The sequence below is a fragment of the Podarcis gaigeae genome (assembly GCF_964106915.1).
Source record: "Podarcis gaigeae genome assembly, chromosome: 6".
In the NCBI taxonomy this organism is placed as follows: Eukaryota; Metazoa; Chordata; class Lepidosauria; order Squamata; family Lacertidae; genus Podarcis; species Podarcis gaigeae.
The window spans coordinates 41,152,805-41,170,487 of NC_139682.1; the positions used below are offsets into that span (position 1 = coordinate 41,152,805).

Consider the following 17,683-nt stretch of genomic DNA (forward strand, 5'->3'; position numbering starts at 1 on the left):
CCTGCAAGAGACTTCTGCTCCCCACATCTATGAGAACCATAAACATAGCAACTGCATGCAAGTGTCATCCCAGGACTGAGCCTATGACCCTTCTCTCACAAAAAAATGGAAACATAATTCTTTCCTCACAGCCTACAATTTTAATGAAGCCCATGGGCAAAAGAGTTCTTGGTCCTTATTTTTCCACCGGTGGAAGAGAAGCAAGAAGCTGGCACTGAGCATTCAGCCAGGAATGCATTTCCTCTTGTGTCTTATAAATAGAAGCAGTTAATAGTGCAATATCTTTCTTCTTGAGGAGAACTTACAGTACAGGAAATTCCAGCAGACATCTTCAAAGCTAGTGACAGCTAGGCAGGATTTAAATCATGATTTAAATCACCAGGAAGGAGGACTTATTTGAATCACTTATTTAAAATTCAACTCCCCCCCCATTTGAAATTCAGACATTTCCTGAACAAGCACGCATACTCATGGTTGCTATAGCAATTAAGGCATATTGGTTTGCAACTAAATGGGAGCCTAAATTCAACTAAAGAACATAAATCCAAAAGCTTTGGCCTTCCACCGCAAAATTATTATTGGCTTAGAAAAAAAGGAGACAAATTTCTGTTTGGCTCTCTCTCTATGTAAACATGCAAAGATAACAAGGAAAATTACTTTCTTGAAGGATAACAAGTGTTATCACATGCATATAATTGTGTTAGGTGTTATCTACTGTTGTTTCTATACGGTTTCTGGTGCTAGGTTGTTGTTTGGTTTGTCTTATCCTGTAAGTTGCCACTTTGGATTTATAAAGAAAAGTGGATAGCTATTTTTAAAAATAAAGAAATACATACTGTTCTCAGTGGAGCTTACTTCCAGGTAATTGTGCACAGGACTGTGGCCAAAGCAAACAGAACTTTGCAGGAGAAAGAAATAGCAGTATCTGGAGGAAATTAGGAAATGGAAAGCAAATGTCCATGCTGCATGGCTGGTTCTGATATCCCAGAATCCTTTGTGGCTGCTAAATAACTGACTGGATTGAGGTGATAGGCTGAATTCCTCCCTCATTGCCTTATGCTTTGTAGCATCTCATCTCCCCTTCTCTGCCAGAGCCTCTTCTAAAAGGAAATTCACTGTCAATTTGTTTCTTTGCATAGGAACATAAAGCCTAATTACATTATTTGCCAGCATCTTCATCTATTGTACCCCACAGCATGACCCTTCAAGAGCCACAACATAAAGACTGGCCAGCATGCCCAGTTCCACAAGTCAACGACAATTAAATATGGTGGCTAAGTGTGACAGTTTCCCACTGGGAATTAACAGCAGCACACCCAACAAGTCTTACCTATAACGCTCTTCCTGTAAGCACTGAGTCATATACGTATAGTCTCGCTGCAGCTGGGCCTTGAGGTCTTCCATGGAGTCCTCAAGGTGGGACTGAATGTCCTTAATCTCCCTCAGTTCTTCTATGATGGTCTCAAAATTATAGTGGTGACTGTCCAAGGTGTTAGACTTGGGACTGCCCAAGCCACCAGCACCCGCCCCCGAGTTGCTACCTGCTGCTGAGCCAGAAGTGGCACTGGAGCACTCATCGTCACTGCCGTATTTGGGACTAGAAACCAAAGTGGCACTGCCACTCAGAGTCCGTGAGGCCTCCTCAGGGTGCCCATCTTCCAGCGTGTCCTTCAAGTGGGCAATGTTATCCGCGCTGCCAAATTTGTTGCGGATCAAGCTTGCAAACTCTCGGGGTTTGGAGACCACAGCTGTGTGGGTGGCTTGAGAAAGGCCTGAGAGTCCACCTTTGACACCCTCCACCACTCCGCCTCCAAAGCCACTGATGCTGGAGCGGACATTGGCCCCTACGTCCTTGAGGCCCTGGTGCATGTCCCGGAAGACGTCTTTGGGCTGTCGAGAGGGCCCATTTTGTTCAATCTCCTTTAGCTTTTTGTGATAATGTTCAAGCTTCTTGTGCAACTGCGCGATGGTCTGGGCTGACTTCTGGTTCTTCTTCTCAAAGACCTGTTTGATACGAGAGGCCTGCTGCTTGTCGGCGTTGTTAGCTAGCTTCAGGTACTCAGCCACATTGTCATCTCGGGCCTCTTGCTCAACCCTGATCTGCTCGGTGATCTTGAGGATCTTCTGGTGCAGGTGGTCAATGGCAGCCTTTGTCCTCTGCGGGTCTGGGTTGCCATCTGGAACGTCAAGGCAGAAGTTGCCATCAGCATCACCGTGGCTTGTATTGGAAGGCAGGCTGATTTGGCTCACATCCCCTTTATCCAACTGTGGGAGAGGAGAAAGAGCACAGAAAGAGACTTGAGTTAAAAGGCTCTGTTAAAGACAACACATGATGGCATGAGAGAGAGGAATGGTGATGTACTACCAAAAACTGCTAGAAGAAAAAGATATGAGAACTCAGGTGATGGTCACCATATCACAGAGTTTTAACTGATCATCCAGCTTTCAATTACCAATTCATTGGTAAAATGGATTTAAATATGCCTGCTACCAAACTCTCAATACAGATGCCATTTTGAAGTTATCTGACGGAAGGGCATATCCTGAATTCTATCATATTTCCCTTTTTCATGCATTTGGAAATACAGTGGTACCTCGGGTTAAGTACTTAATTCATTCCGGAGGTCTGTTCTTAACCTGAAACTGTTCTCAACCTGAAGCACCACTTTAGCTAATGGGGCCTCCTGCTGCCACCGCACCGCCGGAGCACGATTTCTGTTCTCATCCTGAAGCAAAGTTCTTAACCTGAAGCACTATTTCTGGGTTAGCGGAGTCTGTAACCTGAAGCGTATATAACCTGAAGCATATGTAACCCGAGGTACCACTGTATGGAATATAGAATATTTTTGTATTACAGCAAGACAACAGAGCCATATGGCTTTTTAAAAAAGAGTAAAACTAGTTCAAATCCCATCTGAATTATTGAAGATTCAGGTAAAAACAACAACCCATTTTTTCAGTTTCAGACTTCCATCCTCAGTTGTCTGTGGTTCCTACTGATGGAAGGAATGGAACAGTGGTCTTACAGTGGAATGTCTGTTATCTTTGTATACAAAATCTGGAAGCCTTAATGGGAAACAGGGAACATTTTTTCAGTCTGTAGTCTCATTCCCTTGGGAGTAATCTGTCAGGAGACGCATGCTGGTGGTGGGCAGGGCCTGAGCAAAATCTAAGCATGGCACCCCCCCTTTCTTCCTCTCCTTCTGCCACCCCATTTCCCTCATTTCCCCAGCATGAACTTAGGCTAAGGGCTACATGTACCCTTCTGCATACAGGTTGTCCACCCTGCCTTAAGGACTTTCATAGTATATTTCCACTGATGTTGTGTTGATAAATTTGTGAATTGTGTCCTTGACTTATTTTTCCTCCTCGGGGCATCGGAACAAAACAGAACTCAGGAATCCTGACTCATGGCCCTTTGAGAATCAGCCTATCATACCACTTGAGTAAGGGAAATGAGAAAGCACAGGCAAGAGCCAAACTTTGTACCGTGTCATAAGTAGAGGTGAAAGGACCAGAGAGCACCTTAGGATATTCTTCAGGGTTTGGTTAATAATGCTCCCCAGTCTCCTGATTTTGCTCAGCAGAAATGTAACTCTGCAGGCCATCCCCTGAGACTAGAATGACAGAAAGCTGATAATTACATATGGGCTGTAGTTAATGGGTTTTGTAAAGCCTGCTTAACATTGGCCTGATGTTCTTAGGAAGCTGCTTCAGAATCCAGGAACTCTGCCCAATTGCCAGAATAAAGCCCCTAAAGCATATTTGTCTCCCATTTGTAACAAAGGACACTACCAAATACTTGCCCCTCACTGAGTTTTCTATGCAAAATATTATGCAGATTGAAGTGGTGCATCAGAGGCATGGGACTTGCAGTTTGGAGATGGCAAAAGTTAAATGTATTCTGTAGACTCTGTGTAAGTAATTTTCATACTGCTTTCATGGAAGAGCCTCTGGTGCCCATGAACCATTGTTACTAGACTACAGTGACAGAAAGGCTTTCAACGTAGAAGAAGTGGAGACTTAACTCATAAATGTTTTGTCCACAACAGCAGTCCCAGCCATCCCAGATTTGTTCCTACAGACAAATGCAATGTCTGGTTTGCCTGATCAGAGATATATACAGTCCAGTATACCTGAAGGAACATCTGCACCCCTATCACTCAGCCCAGACACTGAGGTCCTCCTCCAAGGGTCTTCTGCTAGTTCCCTCACTGCAAGAAGGGAAGTTACAGGGAACCAGGCAGAGGGCCTTCTTGGTAGTGGCACCCGCACTGTGGAACACCCTCCCTTCAGATGTCAAGGAGTTAAAGAACTATACAACTTTTAGAAGACACCTGAAGGCAGCCCTGTATCAGGAGGTTTTTAAATGCTTGATGCTTTATTATGTTTTACATATATTCTGTAGAAGACGTGGGTGGCGCTGTGGGTTAAACCACAGAGCCTAGGGCTTGCCGGTCAGAAGGTCAGCGGTTTGAATCCCCATGTCGGAGTGAGCTCCCGTTGCTCAGTCCCTGCTGCTGCCAACCTAGCAGTTTGAAAGCACGCAGTGCAAATAGACAAATAGGTACTGCTTCAGCAGGAAGGTAAGCGGCATTTCCGTGCACTGCTCTGGTTTGCCAGAAGTGGCTTAGTTATGATGGCCACATGATCTGGAAGCTATACACTGGCTCCCTCGGTCAGTAAAGCGAGATGAGTGCCACAACCCCAGAGTCGTCCACAACTGGACCTAACGGCCAGGGGTTCCTTTGCCCTTATATATTCTGTAAGCCACCCAGAGTGGCTGAGGAAACCCAGCCAGGTGGGTGGGGTATAAATAATAAAGTTCTTACTATTATTATTATAGCCATCATCTGTTCCCATTATCATGGTGTCATGGTTGCAGCAAACACAACAGATGTGTCTCATGACACCTTAAAGACAAAGAAAGTTATTACAACATAAGTTTTCATGAACTAGAGTCTACTTCATCATGTAAGTTTTGTTTAGGTGCTCAAAATGAATGGTTGGACGGGAGATCGAGATCACACCAGATGTTTTGGACTACAACTCCCATCAAACAAAGAGCAAAGGCTTCTCTAGTTTTTCTCCTTACAAAGTTTTCTACCCAGCTTGAGGACCAGCACAGCTGAACCCCAGGAGCTATTTCATTCAGACATATGATAACTGCAGTTTAATGGCAGATATTATACCTGCCTATAAAAATCTTCCTGAGTTGTAAACTGAAGTAGTACAATTCAGTGCCTTTTCAATTCTCATAATTTTTCAGCATAGTAACAAAAGGACTTCATCCGTTTTGCCTTCAAAAGATGTGGCAGCTGAAATTCATATCCAAATCAAAACAAGCCTTGACAGGCGTGGGGCTGAATGGAGATTACTGATGTTTGCCATGAAGGAGTTTGACTCTGTTTTCCTTAAATAAATCAGATTATATTATACATACATATCTGCTTTTCTTAAATAAATTATATATATATGCATACACACAGAGGATTAAACAACAACTATGAATGGATAGGCACTGCCTAATATACTTCTACAGACTACAACGTCTCCCTTTCCAAATGATATAATACTGTGCAGGAGTAGCTTAAAAAATGAGGCAATGTTAGGAGTCGTATTACAGAAGGTACTGTACTAGACATAACAGAATAGAACAAAGTTCTACTCCCTTTGCTTCCAGTCAAAATATTCTTCGAAAGAAACGTGTAATTTCACCAGAACTAAAAGTGAAAGTTGTTAGTAACACCCACAATAACCATTTTCAGACAAGTTGCTTTAAGTGGGAAAACAGAACCCCAAATTTAGCATCCCTATATTAGAATGATGTTGCAGCTGTGGTATGTTAGTTTTCCATAAAATGGGAGGCACTACGTTAAAATACCTGTCCAAGGTCACAGTATCTGGACCACTGCAGATCCCCACTCCACTACTGGTGCTGGGAAAGCAAGGAGGTGGTTAAATAAGGACTGTGCCAGGTCTTGGACTCAGCTTAAGGGGCCCATTTATCATCCATGCACCTGGGCGGCTGCCCAATTTTGCTTGGTACTGGCACTAGCCACAACCCTGTTTCCTTACTTCTAAACCAATGACTTAGTATACATTCAACACTGATTCCACTGTGTATTCATCATGAGGTTAGCCTTCCTATCTCACTGTATTACTCCCACTTTCATGCAGGAGTGAAATAGCTCTTACGCTATTTCTTCAAGTGTTGAAGTTCCAGCTCAAAACTTATGAAAGCTAAAAATCCTGTTGATTCTACAGAGGTATCTCATACAGCTGTGCCCCAAGAAAGGCACCAATCATTGTACCATACCTTCCAGTGTTCATCTGGTTCCAGCACTCTCTTCTTTCTCATAGTAGTCTAAGCTTCACTGCTGAGCAAAGGAAGATCCTTGGCAAAGGAAAAACCATGAGGGAAGCACCGACAAAGCTATCCAGAAGCTGCCGGAGTCTTGCCCAGGCTACTGTTATCTTTCTGCTTCAGACATCCTACTGATCTGTTTTGCTGGGTGACAGAGGCAAGCAGGCAGGGAAAACACAACCCACACACATCATTCAGGGCAGCCACAAACTTGCCTCAACCTTATAAGATCAGCACTTTTTTGGAGGAAAAAAAAAACAAGGAACTGCAGACTTTACAAACACTGACCAATGGCCTATTCTTAGCTCCTGAGCTGCTCCGGGGGCTTTCCAGGACCCAGAACACAGTGAGGAGTTTCTCCTTCTCTCTTATCGACTCAGAGGAATTGAACTGAAACCTTCAAGATATAGATTCTTTTTTTTTTTTAAGAACTATTTTGTGTACGGTCAAGATAAAAGCAAGCCTGGTGAAGCTGAAAGAGGAAACCAAGTCAATTTATTAGAGAAGTTGCTCAACTTCTGTTTCCATGAAGTGTGCAATTATTGCAAAGACTACGTCACTCAGTTCCCCTTTTTTTTAAGTAAGGCAGGGCAAAACCCATGTGGAGATGGAGAAACCGCTACTAGGAAACAACAGAGGAGGAACAAACCCAAGGCACCCCTTTTGGATGTATTCTAGAAAATAGTTCTTAGACATGGTAGTAAATATGTTTGCAGAAAACTTACCAACAGGGGCTTTCTTTAGGGTTAACTGTCAGAAGCTGAATGGTCAGCCGTTGATATAAAGTAGGGAATCTGCAACCCTTTAGATCAGTGTGTTTCTTTGGTGGTGAGAAAGGTTGGGGTTGGCCTAAGGTGTGGTTGTTTTTTTGTGATTGGCTGTGATGATCTTTGTTTTCATGTGTGAGTGGGGTGGGTGGGTGTTTTGGTCCCCAGATGTTGTTGGACTACAACTCCCATCATCCCTGAGCTCTGGCCTTGCTAGCTAGGGGTGATGGGTTTTGTAGTTCAACAACATCTGGCAACCCACAGGTTGAGAAAGGCTGCTTTAGATGCTGCTGGACTCCAACTCCCGTCTTCACTGAATGTTGGCCACGCTGACTGAGCCCGATGGGCACTGGAAGTCCAACAGTATATGAAATATCACAGGCTCCCCACCCATTGTAAACTTATCCAGCCTCACCCCAAAATTAAGACTGAGTACAACTTCCATTCAACTCAATTAGATATTAGGTAAAACTATTTCTCTATCATCAACTAAGGTAGGGACATCAAAACAGGAGATTGGATATCCCAACATTTGTGGAGATGGGTCTTGGATCGTGAGGAGATTATCGGTACTGTGGGAAAGGCTCTTTTAACTCTTTCCCAATGTGTCATTTCCCCTATTTAAATGTTCCTCCCATCCTCAAAGCTGGTATTAGCACTACAGTGGGAAGAAAGAGAGACATGATGTGGGTACCTTCCCCTTTTCCACTTTAGAACTACTAGCAGCTTCATGAGTGGTTATTTTTGATGGGGGGGGGGAAGGGTAGATGGAAAACAGTTAATCATCTCCTACCTACCCTAATGTTGCTGTTCCAATCAGTATCAGAATTTGCAGCATCTTTTAAAATGGGGAGCAAAAGAGATCTAATCATGGCTCTCCTGCAACATGTCTGTTTTGGCCTTCAAAACAAAACAAAAAATTCCTTCCAGTAGCACCTTAAGGAATTTTTTTTTGTTTTGACTATGGCAGACCAACACGGCTACCTATCTGTAACTTGGCCTTCAAAAGTCACAGCAACGCTGGCAGGCTGTCTTGTGAATCAGACTTGCACAAGAGGTAATTTCAAGTTCCAAAGCCAAGATAGGTTTTTTGTTTTTGTTTTAAGGAACCTGTGTTGGCAGCCTCTTCCTGATTTTATGCTAAACTCCTTTATAGAAGAAGCTGAAAATAGGACATAGGTAAGTATGATTCAAGGAGATAGAGGTAGGGGAAAGCATTGCTGTCCCCAGAGCTCTACTCGATAAATTATATCAGATTCCCAAATAGCCAACACCAACTGTGCAGATACAATAGAAGGAAGTGTGGCAATGTGACAATCAAAACTCCTGATTATCAAAAATGAACCTGTCCCTCTGCGGCACAACTGCTTACATAACTTTCTGGAACACAAGAAACATGTTTCTAATCCCAGGCCTGTGCCAAGGTCAGGTTCAGAATTATTGGTGAAACTAGGCTTTAGGAATTAGAAATGCAGGCAACCCCCAGTTTCCGTGGGGTTTGCATTCAGGCTCATTGTGTGTGATGGTGGAGCATGTCCTGCCACACCTCATTCCACCCTATTTTCTTGCCTCTTCTGGGTTCACGGTGATGTGTGCATGTGCACTATCACGCGAGTGTTTAACACGTGCAAAATGATTATTGCCTGTACTGTACACCTCCACTTCCCTCGTCCTGTCCAACTGACTTTAACCCAGTTGTAGCATGCGTGACAGTGACCAGTCTGGGTCAAAACAAAACCAGGTGCACTCTTCTGAAGTTATCCATGCACTGATAACATCTCATTCAGGCTATTGCAACTCACTGTACCTGCAGCAGCACAATTGTTCACTGGGGTGAGTCATACAAAGCATCTAAACGTTAGTTCTGGCATAACTACATTGGTTACTAGGTCATTTCTGAGCAAAATGTTAAGTGCTAATTTAAACCTACAAACCCCTGAATGTCTTAGGACCAGGGTACCAAAAGGACTGTTTCTCTACCTTAAATCTGCCAAGTCATTAAGACCAACCTCAGAATTTTTAATTGACCAACTAGCTGCTATCTCTCATATATATATATATATATATATATATATATATATATATATATATGGACTGTATTCAACCAAGTCCTACTCAGGGTAGACCAATTAAAATTAATAAAGCTATATTAGTCATAGCCATTAACTTCAGTGGGTCTACTCTGAGTAGGACCAGCACTAAATATCACCTTGTGTGTATATACAGTATATGGTGGAATTCAGCACTATGCTATTAAAACATTCTGTCTGTGCAAGCATAACAGCTTATCAGATGGATCAATTCCCTGCTCCCCTCGTACATTGCTCTGAAGTTCTCTCGATGCCCCCTCAAGGCCAATTTTGGGAGCATGCAGGGGAGCAGGAGGGAGACCCTATTGTGGAAGTACAAATTCTTGTATAGGACTTCTGTTGATGGGGTTCAGTGTGGGGTAGTGGTTAAAATGACAGACTAGGATCTGGGAGACCAGGGTTCAAATCTGGGTGACCTTGGGTCAGACACTGCCTCTCAGCCTAACCTGGAAGCTACAAAGTCTGGAAGCTACAAGCATGCAGAGCTGCTCCATAAAATAGCAAGCCTTCAAGACTGGCAGGGGTCTAATGCCCCAATTGCACACCTATTCTCCCCTTGCATGAAGCACCAAAGAAGGTGAGTGGCAGAACAGGTGGTTTATCATATGCCACCTTGTCCAAGGGCACACCCACGCTGTACATTTAAAGCACTCTTATAGCACTTTAACTGTAGCTAGTTAAGGGTGGTGCAAATTATAACTCTGTGTGGGGTCTCCTAACAACTTTCAGCACCTTCAACAAGTTATGGAGTCTTTGTGGGAAGCCACAATTGTTGAAAGAGGTTTCTTGAAAGTTATTTGCCTAAGGGTGTCAAAACACAAGATACAAAATGGAGGTTCCCCATCAAGGGTCAAATTTTCCCTACAGAATATGTGAAATGCCCCAATAACATCAATGTAGGGTGGAACTACATGTTACACTTTTGTTTTACAAAATGCAAGCAATGAAACTGCCATTTAAATGGACAGGAGGAAATTTTCCAAGTCCTTTCCTATTGAGGCTATTTTCCTGCCCCAAATCCCCTCTCTCCACTGCTTTTACTCCCACTGTGCAAAAGATAGGAAATTATCTTCTTTCATAACAGGGATAAAAGCAGCTAGGGGCTGGGGAAGATCTTTGATGGGGGAATTACCTGACAGAAAAGAGTTAAGAAACTGCTAGCCTTTTGTGATGGTCTTCTGTTTCATTTTTTTTAACCCAGTCCCCAAAATGACTCACAGAACTACATGTCATAGTGACCACAGCATAGAGAGGACCAAATTCTGGGTTAGCATAGCAACCAGCACAGTGTGCTTTTTATATTGTGTTACGGAGCATAAAAGCTACCTCAAAAGAAAAAGAATACTATCAACATAGGAAAGAGGGAGAAAGTAATTGTTTGAAGGAAGGAAGAGCATGACTGACCAAGTGCTTTGAATATCAATACACAAATTAGTGACAAGACCTTGGAAACAGCCAAAAATACATTTCCCTTGCCTACTATGTAGACAAAAGTCCCACAGGGAGGTTATATGCTTCCTCAATTAATGCACACAAAAGAAGCAATTTCCTCAGCCTGACTGGATAATGATATTGAAGGGGCACAGAATGTCTGAAATCTCAGCAGGAGCCTTGTGTGATCCTGGAGCAAGCCATCTCTGAGAGAAGGGTTGCACTCAAAAGGCAGGCAGTGTGACAAGAGGAGGCAAGCAATCTTGCTGACAGTAGCAGTGAGGTCATAGTGCCTGAGGAAAACCAAGCCAACTTGAGTGATTGACTGAAACAGAGGTAATTTTCAGAGGGGCAGCCATGTCAGTCTGTTGCAGAAAAAACAATGACCGCTCCCCGCTTAAAACGGGGGGCGCCCTTTGCGTGGACGCGTGCAGCCCCTAGATCTGGAGCGGCTTCAACAGCATAGGCTTGGTTTGCCTTCCCTCAGGTGGGATACCTGGAGGTCTCCGCCTACCTCAGTCAGTCGTCCAATCCCACCTGGGGGAAGTGTTGCCAAGGAGACCAGGCCAGGTACGGGAGGGATTACCTGCCCACACAATAGAGGGAGGATCTTACCTGGGAATCCTCACTTGGCTCCAGAGCTTCTGGAGGGTTGCACCCGACATTGATTCTACTCAAAGAAGATGCACTGGACCAAATGAACACAACCAACTTAGGTCGGTTAATTTCAGTGGATATACTCCAAGTAGCACCAGCATTGGACACAACCCAGTGTGTCTCGTGGCACCTTATGAATCAACAAGTTTTCATTATGTCATATGCTTTCATGCACTAGAGCACTATTTCCCAAAACGTCTCCCACCCCAGACCATTTGAAAAGTTGCTGCAGGTCTTGGCAGACTGCTGGATGATTTTTCTGCCCCTTGTTGAAACTGTAACGCTCCGTTAGACGTGACATGATTTTTAATTGTATTTTTTAGTACCGGTACTTCCTTTATTTCTTATATATTGCATTTGATTGTATTACAGGTGAATTCCACAGAATTTAGTCTGTAATACAAATACCAACATATGAGAGATAAAAGCAATAAAATACAATTAAAAATCAATATAAATATTTAATACGGTGGATGTGCCTTCTCCCATCTTCAACTATAAATCCACGGACACTTCACAGACCACTTGAATCAAGCTTGTAAACCATGGGTGGGGACTGAGCATAGATGAAACAATTGGGGTTTAAGAGGGAAAAGGTGGAGCAGAGGCTGCAGAAAACAAACAGAGCGAGAAATGGGATGAAGCATGGAATAAGAGAGAAATGGGGTTTGGAAGGAGATAGTTCAGAGGGGGAAAGAAGTGGAAAGGAAGAAAAACAAAGAAGCAATATGAAATCCTAAGGTGAAAAGAGTGACATGAGATTGCGCATGTAAGGGGAGCATGTATATAGTTGCGTGGTACGTATAGATGTTTGGGAGAAGGGTTGGTGGGTTGCCCATAACTTTTCTGTGTGGTGGTGGGGACTGGCTGCCATTGCCATTAAACACCACAAGATGGAATGCTGCAGAGCACTTTACTTTGGAGGAGGAGGAGAGCTTCACCCAGCCTTCAGCGCAGAGGTTACAGGAGCGCTGAGGCAGCTTTTTCAACTGCCTTGATCCTACAAGGTGCTAAGCGCCTTTAGCTCCCTGTTAACGTCAGGAGGAGGTTAGGGCACTCTCAGCACTCTAGGCTGCCTGTGTAAATGCCTTTGGGCAAAGTCAATCTATACAGTCCAAGAGAACCTTTTCTTTCCCACTTAGGCAGCAGAGTTCAGGAACCCAGCTGGCTTGAGTGAGCCAGGCTCTCTTGACTCTGATGGGGGCCCTGCAGCCTGATTTTCCAGAGGAGGAAGCATGTGTGGGTGTGTAGCGGGTGTCTCATGCCTTATAAAGCTATAGGAACTTCCTCTCCCAGGCTCTTTGGACAAAATTAAAAACCCAGGAAAGCCTTGGCTGCCTAAAGGTGATGAATACTGGGTTCATTTTGAACACAGGAATGCACACTGGATGTGGAAATGGAAACATTAGTTACATAATCAGACTAAAGGGAATAGTACTAAAACCACAGCAGGGTAATGGGATTTTCAGGATAAAGCTCTTTTAAACTTTCAGGGATCAGCCACAAACTGGGTAGTGCTACAGATTTTCTATTTTCAGACAATAACAAATGTTTTTGTACTAGAGTATGCTGCTACTACTTGCACAGCTCACCAACCTCACATAACCCACACCCTCCTGAGCCCCATATGACCAAAGAGGGCACTTAGAAACTATCACGTCAAAGGCAATTTAAACCAGATTACCCCTGTCCAGGGGAAATCTGACGTTAAGGAATGCACCCATGCTCAGAGTAGCATTACAACAGCAAGCAAATTATCCCAGTTTGAATGGTCAATGCGGCAAACCTGTCCAACAGCAAACATATTAGCAGATTCAGACAATATACAGGCAACTCCCCATTTGCGGGAGTTCAAGGCAAATGCGACTGTGACTACACGCATTCCCACATCCGGAAGTGGCACAAATAGGGGCAAAAATGGTCCTAAAAGAGCGTGGAAATGCATCGTGCATCGTGCCTCGGAATGTAACCCCCATGTAAATGGGGAGTTGCCTGCATCAGATTAAAAAGGTAAAGGGACCCCTGATCATGAGGTCCAGTCATGGCCGACTCTTTGCATGCTACCATCAACGCTCGTTTCCAACAGGAAGGAACCTCATCATTTCCTGCATCTGGACCATATCATAAGCCTTCAATCTTTATGTCCTAAACCTACCTGAGTGGAATACTTCATTTGCAAATGCAAAGTCATGTCAAACCTCCTACAGCAAATCAATCTGTTTTATTGTTTTCAGCAACAAAAGGATAATTGGGATGCCAGAAACGCTTAAGGGCAAAGTGTTTAATAAACCCCAGCAAACCTGAAATGTCTGTGCAATAGATTTGACATAACAAGTAGCCAAATAAAATGAACTAAAATCCCTGTACGGAGGGAAAGCTTTGCAGTTGTTCAATCATAATTAAAGTTCTCTTCCACAGAAAGCCAGTGGGCTCCTTTGGATATGTAGGAGGAAAAGCAGGATTTAAAGCTGGTGTGGTGGAAATAGGGTGGCCACTTACACATCAGTAATAATAAAAAAGAAGACAAAAGAGGTCACAGTTCTGCATAAAATTTCTGTGTACTAATTTATATGTCTAGATATGAATTTAGAAATAAGTACTACAATTTTAAAAGAAACCGAGTACATCTCAGCATAGTCAGGCCTACATTCTGTCTTTTCATGGTTTGCTGCTGCCTGTAACTCAGCACATCAAAACATAGAACATCAAAACTCCCCCAATTCCTGGGGGCTGCATAAATACTGCAGCATGAGCAGGGGCGTAGCTAGGTGCTCCAGCACCTGGAGCGGCGGGGGTGGGGTGATCTTCCCACAGGGGGTGGATGGGGTGCTGCGGCAATCTGCACATGAGGGCACCACGGCGATCTGCGCAGCAGTGGAGAAAGCTGCTTGGGCGCCTCAGGCGCACCGCCCATAGCAGTGGGGCGCACCACAGGGCCTCCAGAGTCTGCCTGCCTCCTCCCACTCAGCCTCCCTACAGCTGGGGGGAGTGACAAAATGCCGGGCGGCACTCACTGCAGAGCCTGCACGTGCCCAAGCCACTGCATCTCTCCCAGGATTGTGAAAGACGCGTGGCTCGGGTGCACACAGGTGAGTGCCGCCCGGCATTTTGTCACCCCCCTGGGCGGGCCACACCTACCGCACCCCCATTCCTCCGCCACTGAGCATGAGCTAGAGTGGTGCTGTCTCATACTTGGATTAGACTTATGGAACACTTGCCCAAAAGGTTGGCCATGACCCTGCATTAGTCCATGGCGTTTCAATATATTTTCTTTTCTACCTGAAAGATGCAATAGCCCAGTACTCTGGAATTGGCCCTTTTTGCACTCAAGGAGACGTGCAGAAAGAGGACCAAAGGGTGTTACTGTGGATGAAGTCAAATACACACCTGTTCCCTTCAAAAGTACTATGCGGATGAGCATTAAGCTGATGATCCAGCAGCAATGCCTGCTTGTAAACATCCATTTGCACCAACAGCCTGATGTCATCAGAAACAACAGAGCCGGGAGTCTACAGACACAACCTCCATCTTAAGCAAATGGACTGGTAGGAGAGAAATCTAAACAGCAAACAAAACTCTAGCACAAATCCAGTTTCCTTGAGCTGAGAGGCAGCCAAACTGAGGAGAACTTTGTTTAGAGACGCTCTTTATCTGAAGAGCTGAACAGCCCCAAGTCTTATTTCCATATAAAGAACCACAAGAAAGAGTTGGGGACCTTGAAATCAGCACCTGGACAGCAGACTGAGCAGTCACTCAGGTCACAAGTCTTTCTATGTAAATTTCTATGTAAATTCCAATGATTATTTTTTAATTGGCATCCGTACACATCAATTAGCATATCCCAATTTTATGTAGATCAGTTTCATCTCTTTTGGGTGGTAGGAGGCCACCTTAAATGAGCAGCTTCACAGAAGGAGAAAACACACTATGTGTTCAGTTCTATGTACTGAATGTGGCCAGTGAGCCATATTCTGCAACGGCAGTGCCAGCCCTCTGTAAGCTGGGTAATGGAAAGTCTATGCTGAATAAAATTCAGCTCAGTGATAACCAGTTTGCTCAGAAACAGGGCAGAGGAAGAAAAGGGCTAAGCAACCTATGCTCAAAATAGTAAGCACAAAGCATGTTTTCCTAGACACTGCCAATTACAAGAAAAAGGAGCTCTATTGGCTTGCTCAGAACACTGAGGTCTTTTGGAAGGAGGCGGAGGAAACTTGGCCTAAATTCATCGGAGTTTTGAAAATTTCAGTCCTAAGTGTCTAAAATAAGCTAAGGGTCACCTTACAAATGCACACCGGTGTGTATGTGTGTGTTAAAATTCAATTTGATCTGCAGACTGACAGTGCTAGAACAGAACACTGTCTGGAATGGGCACAACTTTCTCCTAAAGACCTGAGCTGACACAACCTCTTGAGCAAAAATGACAAAGTTGTTTCATTTAAACATAGCAGCTGCCAAGCCACCTCACATTTAGTAAGGTAAGCAGGAGAACTGTGCTGCAGCGGGAACAGCAGCCTACTTTTGCAAAAACAAACAAACAAAAAAACAAAAAACCCCGAGAAAGCGATTTCCTAAAATTCAAGAACACAATCAGAATAAATATGAAAATCTGCACATTCCAACCACCTCCATCGCTATGATATTCTTCCCCACAAAAGGGGAAGCAGAGCATCACAACTGTATTCTATCCAAAACCATAAGAACATAAGAAACCTTCTGTAGCAAGGCCAAGAGGTCAATCTAGGCCAGCATCCGCCACAGTGATCAAGCAGACACTTATAGGAAGACTGCAAGAAAGACGTGAGCTCAAAAGTGTTCTCCCCACTTGTGTCCCCCAGCAACCAGTATTCAGCGGCTGGAGGTACTACACAGCCACCATGGCTACCAGCCACTGATAGCCTTCTCCTTTTTGGGAAAAGGGTGCAAAGTTCCAGGGTGGGAGAGGATCCTGCAGCGAACAGACCTAAAACAGGGGCGGATAAACTGTAGTCCACCAAATGTTGCTGGGCTCCCATTAGACGCAGCCAATATATCCAATAGTCAGAGATGACGGGAGTTGAAGATCAGCAACATCTGGAACATCAAAAACCTTCCAGCAGCAGAGGTTTAGCACTGCAACCACTCAAAATGTTTCTGCTTATCATGGAAGAGGCAGAGAGACAGGGACCATACGGGAGCTTCTGGCAACAGCACCTCCTACTTCTTCTGCCCTCTTCTCCAGCTGGCTGGTTTTAGGAGATACAGTATGATAAGGAATCCTGCAGTCTAGTAGAACCAGTATAAACCCAGTAGATTCATCACCCCACTCAAGGTGCCCCCAAATGTCCTGCAACCAGGACAGGCCCCACCATTTAGGCATAGTAAGGCATCTGCCTCAGGTGGTAAAGACTTGGAGGACAGAACTGTGTTTGCCGCCCAGTTTGCCCTGCACTCTGTAAGCGACCTGCTGCCCTCTGTTGTGGTGGAGGCAGCCAGCACTCAAGTTCAATTCAACTGCCAATCTGATCAGCTTCTGTTCATGGACCTGGGGTGGGAGAGAAATCTTGTCCATCCTAGGGAGCGAGACATATTGGGCTGGTCCTGCATGCTACCATCTGCCCTCCGATGAGCCCATGCTCCTGAAAATGCAGAAGAAAGAAGGCTGTACTTACAAAGACTCCTAATAAAGAGTTGAGCAGCAATATCTTTTTCCCAGGGCAGGGGTCAGATTCAGAAGGGTGCATTTCTGGCATGAGCAGCAGCGTTGGTAACGAGCCCGGCTGTGTGATCCTTCCACAGGGAAATTCTCCTCCTCCTGTCATGAGTTGAGTTAAGGATTGGAGGGCTGGGTACTGGTGGGAGCATATGAACCACGGATGGGGGGGGGGATGGAAGAGAGGAAGGCATGTGCGTTTCGGCTGCTCGCTGGGGAACTGAAGCTTCTGAATCAGCAGCCAAGTACAACAAGGCCTGGCTAGTGCCACGGAGAACAGAGTGAACCCGGAGGCAGAAGGAACATGCAAGATGCAGGGGGAAGCTTTTCTGTCTCCTTGGTGCTTGCTTCCCGCACCGCCCCCCTCCTCCCCAAAGCATTCAGAGAACAAACACTACCAATCAGCCCTGTTTGAATAAGCAGTGTGCTCTTTGAAGAGAGCAATTCAGAAGAAAATCCTGTGGTACAGAACAAGTTAGCCACAAAAGAGATCTTATGGCAGATCCCTTCTGCCATGCCAATTTCATCAACAAGCCGGGGCCTACCAAGCACTCAATGCTCATGACAGCAACAGATTATCTGGCCTTGTGCATCCACGGACAACAAAAAATGACTAACAATTAAATCCTAAGCATGTTTACTCAAAGGTAAATTACGCTGAGCTCAAGAGGCCTTAAAGGTA

General features: G+C 44.6%; 1 protein-coding gene across 13 annotated transcripts in view; it reads right to left on the reverse strand.

Moving 5' to 3' along the window:
• Positions 1-17,683, reverse strand: part of TMCC2 (transmembrane and coiled-coil domain family 2) — a 95,274-nt gene that overhangs the window by 13,016 nt on the left and 64,575 nt on the right. For 5 of the 13 annotated variants that reach the window (XM_083745484.1, XM_083745479.1, XM_083745485.1 and 2 more), the window contains one exon: positions 1,331-2,265. In XM_083745484.1, coding sequence (XP_083601610.1) covers positions 1,331-2,265 — 935 coding nt within the window. Of the gene's footprint in view, positions 1-1,330; positions 2,266-4,832; positions 4,914-5,196; positions 5,414-6,319; positions 6,636-16,960; positions 17,104-17,683 lie in introns of those variants that run through there. The other 8 variants (XM_083745481.1, XM_083745480.1, XM_083745487.1 and 5 more) reach the window with 8 other exon arrangements.